General features: G+C 43.8%; 1 protein-coding gene across 1 annotated transcript; it reads right to left on the minus strand.

Moving 5' to 3' along the window:
* Positions 1–1,296: 1,296 nt before the first annotated feature.
* On the minus strand, positions 1,297–7,043 carry LOC114579175. The gene is made up of 2 exons (XM_028693014.1): positions 6,438–7,043; positions 1,297–4,882 (listed from the first exon to the last, which is right to left on the minus strand). The coding sequence occupies exons 1-2, from the start codon at positions 6,859–6,861 to the stop codon at positions 4,725–4,727; spliced, it is 582 nt and encodes a 193-aa protein (XP_028548847.1). The 5' UTR covers positions 6,862–7,043; the 3' UTR covers positions 1,297–4,724.
* Between the last annotated feature and the right edge of the window lie 3,295 nt (positions 7,044–10,338).

Consider the following 10,338-nt stretch of genomic DNA (forward strand, 5'->3'; position numbering starts at 1 on the left):
TTAAGAAGTACTCCAAAATTGGATGAAATTATGAAAAATATATAAAATATAAGATTTGCTTAGGACAATTTTTTTATTATTTTTTAAAATAAAATTTTAACATAAATTTTTAATTATTTTACTAAAAGATTGTTTTAAAAAATAGTAAAAAGCAATTTCAAATCAAGCCTTAAGTTTTATTTGGGATGACTTTCTTGCTGCTTTCTAAACTAATTTTTTCAAGTACATGAAATTTTCTTTAAAAAATAACGAAAAAACTATCTCAATGGGACGTCTTTCTTACTACTTCTTAAAATAGCTTTTAAGTACAAAATTTTTATTTTTGCATTAAAAAACTGCTTCGAGAAGCATCAAGAAAACAGTCCCAAACAAAACCTTAGTGTTTTCTCACTTATTTTTCCTTGTCTTTCATGACAACTTGTTCTTGAATGCCACCACCATCTTTATCAAACCAATTAACATCCTCTTTAATAACAACTTATTTTCTTAAGGAAATATCTTCTATTCACATAGGAAAAATATCTTTTTGAAATTAATTAAAAAAATATATTTTTGAAATTAATAAAAAAAATATCTTTTTGAAATTAATAAAAAAATATCTTTATGAAAAATAGTTTATTTTACATGTGAAAACTAATTGATATTAGAATATTGTTAAATTTTATAAGGTCTACAGCATATGACTAATAGGTTCATGCATGGAAGAATGCACAAATAATTTATCTTAGCCCATTGTCCACTAATGAAGAAGACAAATAAAGAAATTCATGGCTGTGGAAAATGCAGGCTAATGCTTTCATTAAAGAGGGGAGGTTGTCTGTTAGTGTTACTAAAAATTATATTTTTTTCAATTGATTGAGATTTGAAATATTCAAAGTTTTGTGTGTGAGTAAATTTATTTAAAATTCTAAAACAATATTATTTTTTATGATTGTTTGATTGTTTTAGTAAATTAAAAATTTTACTCTTTTGCAGCAGCAATAACAAATCTTTATCACATTATGTGAGGTCGGCTGCATGTATATTTTTTTTTCTTAATTGTATCCTGTTAATAATCAAATTTCACTTAAATTTAATAAAAAATACATATTTTTTAATATTTGCTAATCAAACCCTTTTTTGTGCGTATGCTCGATCCGACCCATACATCTTTTATAGATACTACTTTGATTTTTTCTTCAAAAAAAAAAAAAAAAAAAAAAAAAAAAAAAAAAGAAATTTTATGAGTTACACTATGCTCTATCATGAGTGGATTAAAAAAAATTAAAAAAAATTATAATAAGTGGATTCTTTAAGTGCCTTAATTTAAATCAAATTATAAAATGTAGGAAAGATAAAGAAGTTATCTACAGCTTGACGGACTCACCCGTGCTTACGAGGAGGAAACGCCTGGGATCAGCCGCCGACGGGAACACCTGCAGAAACAAGAAACCAAGCAATGGAACAGTAATTTGGGGAAGAAGAGCTTTAGTATATTTTTTGATACCTCCTAACAAGACCTTTTACAGCTATATATGCCAGGTCCCTGCACCCGTAACTAACAAAAAGAAATAAAGGATGCTAAACGTGTAAAAAGTAAGTATATGTAAGGTAGTGGCCACGGTGGCAGCCCAGTGGCAGCGTGGGCTTGCGGAGGGGTCAACGGTCCGCATCAGGTCTCCCCGCCTTCAGAAGAACTCGTCTCTGGCGAGGTTAAAGCGGTGTCGGCGTCGTCGGGAGGGTGGTACGAATGTATGTCCGACACATTAAAGGTAGAAGATGTCTGAATGTCCACCGACAGATCAATGACATAAGCATTGTCATTTATTTTCCGCAGAACAGGGAAGGGCCCGATCTTCCTGGGACTGAGCTTGGTGTAGGTACCGATAGGGTAGCACTCTCATATGAGTCGCAGCATCACCAGGTCGCCTGGGTTGAAGCTTTTGAAACGCCTGTGAGAGTCAACTTGCTGCTTGTACAGGCGGTTAGACTCAGTTAATTTGCTATGCACCCAATCCACGATGTCTTTGAACTGTTCGGCGGCTTGGGTAGCAGCAGTGCTAAGGCATTTTGGTAGTATAGCAACATCGACTACCTGATTTGGCATTTTGGTATACACAATGCTGAATGGGCAGTGGCCAGTGGATCGGTTTGGCATTGAGTTAAAAGCGAATTCAGCTTGGCTTAGCATCTCCTCCCACTTCTTTGGGTGGTCCTGAACTAGGCAACGTAGCATATTGCCGAGGGTTCGGTTCACCACTTCTATCTGGCCATCAGTTTGTGGGTGGTAGGCGGAGCTAAGATTGAGCTCCGTATGAAGACGCTTCCACAAGTCATGCCAAAAGTGGCTGACGAATTTAATGTCGCGATCAGACGTTAGACTCCGGGGTACCCCGTGGAGGTGGATGATCTCCTTGAAGAAGAGTTTGGCTACATGAACGGCGTCGAAGGTCTTCTTGCAGGGGATAAAATGCGCCATCTTAGAGAATATGTCCACCACTACCATGATTGAATCGGCGCCAGTCTTGGTTCGCGGGAGGCCTAGGACAAAATCAAGACTAAGATCCTCCCAGATTGAGTCCGGTGTTGGAAGGGGTAGGTATAGGCTGGTGTTCTGTGCGGTCCCCTTGTAGGTTTGGCAAACCGAGCATCGCTCCACAAATCGGGATACATCGCGAGATAGGTGCGGCCAAAAGAACCTCGCCTGAAGCTGGGCCAGAGTTCTATCCCTTTCGACATGGGCAGCCAAGTTGCCGCAGTGGACTTCCTTAATTAGGAAAGGGCGCCAGGATGACTGAGGTATACAGAGACAGTTGGCTTTAAACAGGAATCCGTGGCGGAGACTATAGTCACCTGGGGGCTGCCCGGACTGGCATTGCGCCCAGAATTGTGCAAAATCCTCATCCGCGGTGTATAGAGTCTTCAACTCCTCGAGTCCGGTGATCTCGGTTTGTAACCTGACCAACATAGCAGCCCTCCGGCTAAGTGCGTCAACCACTCGATTGAGCTTGCCCGCCTTGTGTTGTAGCACGAATGTAAACTTCTGGAGGAAGACAATCCAGCGGGCGTGCATACGGCTGATGTTCTTTTTATTATTAATATATTGAAGGGCTTGATTATTGCTGCACAAGACGAAATCTTGATGAAGAAGGTAGTGCTCCCATTGTTTCAAAGCTCTTACGACGGCGTACAGCTCCTGTTCGTAAGTTGACCACTTATGTCGCGCCGGACTGAGCTTCTCGCTAAAGAACTCAATCGATCGGGAGTCTTGCGACAGCACGACCCCAATTCCTATAAACGAGGCGTCTGTGTCCACATGAAGGGCTTCTCGAAGTTGGGTAAGGTCAGGACCGGGGCGGAACACAATGCTTCCTTGATGGGGTCGAAGCTGTGCTGCTGTGCGGAGGTCCACGTGAAGCTGCCAGCCTTCAAACAATCAGTGACGGGCGCCACGAGGATGCTGAATCCTCGGATGAATCGGCGATAGAAGTTTGCGAGATCGTGGAAGCTTCAGACATCAAACAGTGTTTGAGGAGTGGGCCATTCACGAATCGCCTGGACCTTCCGTGGATCGACTTCCACACCATTGGCAGACAGAATGAATCCTAGAAAATGGATGCTGGGGGAAGCGAACTCACACTTGTGCGGATTCAGGTAGAGCTGGTGGCGCTGTAACAGTTGCAAGATGTCCGACAGGTGCTTCACATGATCTGAAAGGTTAGTGCTATAGACGAGTATATCATCGAAATAAGCTACGCAAGTTCTTCCCAAGAACGGTTGCAGCACCTCTTGCATTAGGCGCATGAAAGTGGAAGGTGCGTTACAAAGCCGGAAGTGCATTACCTTCCATTCGTAGAGTCCGTCGCACGTTTTGAAGGCGGTCTTCCATTCGTCTCCGGGACGAATGCGGATCTGATGGTAGCCACTACGGAGGTCCAATTTGGAGAAGACTGCCGCGCCCGCCAGCCGGTCTAGCAAATCCGAGACCCTGGGAACCGGGAATCGGTACTTCACAGTGATTTTGTTAATGGCGCGGCTATCGACGCACATACGCCATTGACCATCCTTCTTCGGTATCATTAGCACTGGCACAGCACAGGGGCTCAGGCTGTGTTGGATCATCTGCTTGCTAAGAAGATCTTCGATGATATCCTGCAGGATGGAGTACTCTTTGGGAGTCATGCGGTAGTGTGGTAGATTGGGCAAGGTGGCGCCGGGAACAAACTCAATCTGATGCTGAATTGACCGCAGGGGCGAGAGATCTGGGGGCAGGTCGGGAGGCAGGACGTCAGCGAACTTGGACAGTAATTCTTGAATCTCAGCCGAGGCGGAGCAGGGGCAGAGCCACTATGGCTGTCGGAAACCACTAGAGCCATGATAGAGTCAAGATCTTGTCTGGATTGTAGTAACAGCTTACCATAGGCCACATTGACCGCATTGGGCGCAGAGGTTGCACCGGTTGTAGTTGAGTACTGTGGGCAGAGCCGAAGTTTCTTCCCCTTCCAGTCAAGTGTATAAACGTTCTGCCGGCAATTGTAGACAGCGTCCATTTCATACTGCCATGGCCTTCCCAAAATAAGGTGGCAGATATCCATGTCGATCACGTCACAGAGTACCTCACAGGTGTAGTGTTTTCCGATCGACAGGCTCACACGGCACATCTCGATCACGGTCACTTCCGTCCCCTTCCTGATCTAGCTTACCTTGTAGGGGTATGGGTTAGCAGTGGTCTTCAATTGGAGGGCTTAAACTACCGTGCGGGAGATCACATTCTCGGTACATCCACTGTCAACCAAGACTTCACAGACTTTTCCTTGAATGGTGCAGTGCATTTTGAACAGGGCATTCCTTTGGGAATGAGTAGGACCTCGTGGCGCTAATAGCAATTTTTGAATGACACAAACTGTCACAACCCAACCCGACCGGGACGGGTCCCGCTCGCATCGGGTCATGAGTGCCTGAACATTCAAACTGACTGAACTGATTCCAGGATCTGGCTTTGGAATTTGTTTCAGAATTTTCTTCCAAACATTACACACAGAAACAGACACACAGAGCTACTATAAACATCAAATGCAGCGGAACAGATCATCTATATTTTTCTTCCTCAAAAGAATCATATACAAATACAGGTCATGGCTTTCAGACAGAAAGAAAAGCAGAACAGAAAAGCCATGACTGTACAAAAATCAAAAGGACAAAATACCTATCACAGATCAGACTCTGAACTTCTACTCCTGGACTTCCTTCCCTTTCCCAGAACCTGAAAACCACGCAGAAAACAAGGATGAGCTACAACAGCTCAGCAAGACATCAAACCTCCAATCAAAATTCTCATAGTCCACATCAAACACATCAGACAGAAATCCGTACAGAAATCGGAACATAATCGTATATCAAATCAGAACAGAATCAGAATCGTACAAATCAGATCAAATCAGAATAGAGCAGAAATACATCACATCAGAGCTGACAGAACGTACAGAAATCAGATTAAAATCGTATCAGATCAGAAGTCATATCAGAACAGACAGAATCGTACGGAAATCAGAGTCAAATCATATCAGAACAGACAGAATCAGAATCAGAATCAGAATCAGAATACAAATCAGAAATCAGAAATCATATCAATTCAGAACATATCAGAAGGCAGAACAGATTCCCTGACACTGACAGAATCTCAACGGATTCTGGCCCCTTATGCCTCCCTTCCCATACACTGACAGAATCTCTCGGATTCTAGCCCATTATGCCTCCCTTTGTGCTCATGGCACCAGAACAGATGTGCTTATAGCACCAGAACAGAACTTATCATCGGATCCGGAACAGAAAATAATCAAAATGTGCACACTCGGCACCTCAGAAACATACCAAAAGTTACGCGGTAAAAATTGAACCAATCGAAAAATACGGACGAAATTCGCTAACAAAAATAAAATCCGGACAGAAAAGTCGTTCAAATTGCACCGTTCTGAAAATTGAGAAAGGCGGAATGTGCCTTACCTTGCGTACAACACTTTCTTGAACAGTCTTGTCGGACGAAAACGGCCCGGCGTCGCCCGAAAATCAGCTTTTCCAAATTTTCTCTCGACTTTCTCTCTCCTCAGCTGAATTTTGAGATATTTTATGATTTTCTCTCTCTTCAAAACGACTGATTTCAGCTTTAAAATACACAGATCGGCCCAGCCGATCGCACGATCGTCCTGGACGATCTGAACAAAATCCAATCGGCCTGGGATGATTTCTCAGGACGATAATTAATTTCCAGGACGATTTGCTCTCTGACTTTTGTCATACACTAATCGTCCCAGGACGATCCCAGATCGGCCTGGACGATCCATACAGTAAATTTTCCTGTAACTTCAGGACAGAAAACTGGAACAAAAATTGCACTGATCGTCCCGGGATGATCCAGATCGGCCCGGACGATCCTGGAGCAGATTTTGATGTTACACAAACTACTGGATCGTCGCTGTCACCATGAACATCCTCAAAGCCATCCTCGGAATCAGGTTCTCCCGCGGCAGAATCGCCTTCAGTCAGTGGATGCTCTCCGTCCATGAGTTGTATCTGTTGCCGGCTCGGACACTCGTTGGACTTGTGCTCCGGCTGAAAGCACCTGAAACACTTCAATGTGTTCGGCCTGCCATAAGGATTCTCTCGTGCGGGCAAAGGCGCTCTGGCTTGAGTTCGAGACTCGGCAGCAATTCCAGGCCTTGGAGGAGTGGATATGCTGGGCGAGGATTGTGACGCCTGAGGCGTTCGAGCACTTGAAGGGGGGCCCTTGGAAGCTTCAGCGTGAGACTCCCCGTAGTTCCTTCTGGTCAACTGATTGCGAGAATGCCATGACAATTGTGATTCATCCTTCAAGGCAAAATTCATGGCCTGGCTCAAGGTCCACACAGAATTAAGTTCTATCTTGTCCTGTATTGACTCACGGAGACCTCCAGTGTATCGAGCGACAAGCTGAGTTTCGGATTCTCGGAGGTTGTTGCGGGCGCTAAGACGATAGAATTCTTTAGTGTACTCGCTCACGGACCGGTGGCCTTGAGTATATTGTTGGTATTAAAGGTATAAGGTATGTTCATAGTCCGTGGGCAAGAAATGGTTTCGAAGAAGCTGCTTCATTCGTGACCAACTGCGAACTGGACCGCGACCTTCCCGCAGACGCGTCTGCAGCAGCTGTTGCCACCACGCACTAGCCCCGCCTTTCAGACGACAGGCTACACACTTGACTTGCTTGTCTTGGGCAATGTCCATATAGTCAAAAAAGGACTTGACTGCCCGCTCCCAATCCAAGTAATCCTCAATGTGTAACCTCCCCTCAAAGAAGGGAATGTCTAGCTTGATGCGGAATTCACCGGGGTTACTATGGTGTTGCCCACGGTAACGGGGACGGTCGTAGTATCTATGCGGTTCTTCGTCTCCTGATCCGACCGTGTCCTGTCGCAGGCGCGGGTCTATTTCCTCTTCAGAATCGGTGAATTCGGTAAATGTCGTTCTAGCTAATCGATGTGTCCCCATTGGGCCCATCGAAGCTCTCGCCTATTCCATTGGCGGCCGAGGTGCTTGAACGTTTGCTGGTACCGGTTGAGACATTCGAACTGCCGCCTTGAGATCCAAAATGTCGTTGCGCAGCTCCATAGAGAGACGGACGAAGTCTGCCCGTAGCTCCGTAAGTTGCTGCGTGAAGCCGGCTTGCGCCGCCCACACAGCTTCCAAGCTCCGATAGTCATCAGAAGCTTTTCGGGACGTCTTTGCAGCCATCACTCCGATGCTAGCTCTGATACTAAATGATGGACTCACCCGTGCGTACGAGGAGGAAACGCCTGGGATCAGCCGCCGACGGGAACACCTGCAGAAACAAGAAACCAAGCAATGGAACAGTAGTTTGGGGAAGAAGAACTTTAGTATATTTTTGGATACCTCCTAACAAGACCTTTTACAGCTATATATGCCAGGTCCCTGCACCCGTAACTAACAAAAAGATAAAAAGGTGCTAAACGTGTAAAAAGTAAGTAAAGGTAAGGTAGTGGCCACGGTTGTAGCCCAGTGGCAGCGTGGGCAACGGTCCGCATCACAACTAATATGGTATTCACATTTGCTAATTTTGATATATTAAGATTTCGTTTGGGACAATTTTTTTACTATTTTTTAAATCAATTTTATGGTGCAAAATTCATTAGTTTAGGAAACATTTTATTACAAAACTGCTTTAAAAATAGTAAGAAACTTTTTTAGGGCATCTCCAACAGAAACTCTCATTTTTCACTGCAAAATGCAGTAAAACCAAAAAGTGTCGTGATTCATCTCCAATGGAACGCTATTTTGCCCCCTAACCATCGCTCGTTTCTTTCGCGTCATTCTTATGCAAGTTCGGTAGAGAGAAAATAATTGCGCAAGTGAACAGTCGCACTGTTCAACTGCGATCAAATGGCGGAATAAATGGCGTTCGATTGCTACGTTTGAGGGCCTCCATTTGGTTGTTTGCCGAACGGTTGGAGATGGTCTAATGGAAACCTAAACTGCAATTTTCGGTTGATGAGAAGGAAAATTTTGATTTCAGAAATTCTGAATTTATTTCAATACTTTGAGTAGAGCATTTCCATTCTTTTTCGTAATGCATGACTTTGGCATCATTGAAATGCTAAAAAAGTTCTTGAATTTTTTGTGTTGATTCCGAAGTTGTTATGAAAATAAGGGGTAGTTTAAAATCGAATATAAATTGATAATTTGAGCCAACGCAATCAAAGTTACATAAATTCAATAAAAAATCTAATCCAAACAGTTGATTAATGTTGACCCGTACACCAAAAAGTGTGCAAAAAGATGGAAATCCGACGATTCTAGTGACACGCATCGGCGCGACACGTTATTTGAAAGGTCAAATGATCTTCGATTGCCAAACGGATTATGTCGTTGCGATCAGAGCACTGAATTTGCCTAAGAGGGAGCCCCTCACATTCAAATCGGACAAAAACGGTCGAAATTGGTGATCGTCATCCAAAATTAACATGTGATGGCGCCAAAATTACGTTTGATCTCAAAACGGGATTCGACGTTGCGTTCGGAACATCAACAATAATAAAAAAAAAAACTATAGATCAACTCAACGAAAGATCGTGCGAGAAAATTTGCTGGCGTCCTAAGGCAAAAGTGTAAATTTCTAGAAAATGCATGAAAATCAAGGTCCCTTTGCACAAATCAAGATAGTGGGTATTTTAATTCCACTCAGCTCATATTGGCCTGTTGGCTGAGAGCTTATGCTTCCAATTAAGAAGTTTTGAGTTCGAGTATTTATGTATGTGTTGTGTGTATGAATTTATCTTAAATCACCTAAATGTCCAATTTTTTTTTTTAATTCCTGTTATATAATAATAATAACGATATTATTACTATTATCTGAAATAAAAAATTAAAATTAATTAAAAAAAATCAAAATCTAGTCAATCAATGACATCCAGCGCAGGCCCTAACCTAATCCCCGAAATCCTGGCCGCGTCTCCTCTCAGAAATCCTGGCCGCGTTTGAACATTCACAGTCGCCGGTCTCCCGCGGCGAAGCCTTAGCCGCACATGCAATCTCACTACCGGCCGCTACCTCTGCCGAAACATCTCCTCCGTCTGCAATCACTCCGAGTCGCCACTCAATCCCCGCCGACGCCCGTTCTGTACCGATCCACCCCACTTCAACCTGCCACCCAATTTCCCGGCGACTGAAGCCGACGTCCAGATCCGGCGGCCCTCCTCCTCCACCGGATCCAAACTCTTCAGGCCGCGAACCAACCTATCTTCCTCCAATCCAACCAAGCTCCGATCGACAACTGAATCCGACTTCTACTCCTCAGTCCAACCTCCCGAACTCCACAGGCTATCTATTCGACGCCGCCAGCCCGTCAATCGACAGATCCCGCCGAACGGTCTTCCTTACACCTTACCGTCGCAATTCAATGAAGCCTCCACCTCTCCAAGTCCTGCTCCATGCCCTGCCTCGCGCCTAAGATTGGTGGAGTTCCTCAAACCAAATCAGTCCCCTTATCTTTATTATTGCTACTATCATCATTGTTATTTTAATACTAATATTATTTATTAAAAATAAAAGAGAAACAAAAAAAGAGAGAGATTCAAAACAAAAAAAATTTCATGTGTACTTTTTGTCCCCACCATCAAATCAACATCATTGTCGTCGTCCTCATGCTAAGGTATAAATGTCACTAAACTCAAAAACTCTAGAATCCTGTTTTCAGCGCTCCTGGTGCACTGGAAAGCCAACCTGCACATTTTTCTCTAGCGTGCGTGGTGAAAGGAAACCTTGTGTGGCTCTTGTAAATAAAAAACTTTCAAAACCATGCTCTTCATC

This window comes from Dendrobium catenatum, unplaced genomic scaffold, assembly GCF_001605985.2.
Source record: "Dendrobium catenatum unplaced genomic scaffold, ASM160598v2 fragScaff_scaffold_211, whole genome shotgun sequence".
NCBI lineage: Eukaryota > Viridiplantae > Streptophyta > Magnoliopsida > Asparagales > Orchidaceae > Dendrobium > Dendrobium catenatum.

Excerpts from the sequence above, each read along its gene's own strand:
- LOC114579175 (XM_028693014.1), bottom strand. The coding sequence starts at position 6,861 with ATGAATTTTGCCTTGAAGGATGAATCACAATTGTCATGGCATTCTCGC. Across the intron at positions 4,883-6,437 it reads TGACAGCGACGATCCAGTAG|TTTGTGTCATTCAAAAATTG; the intron begins TTTGTGTAACAT and ends GGGTTGTGACAG.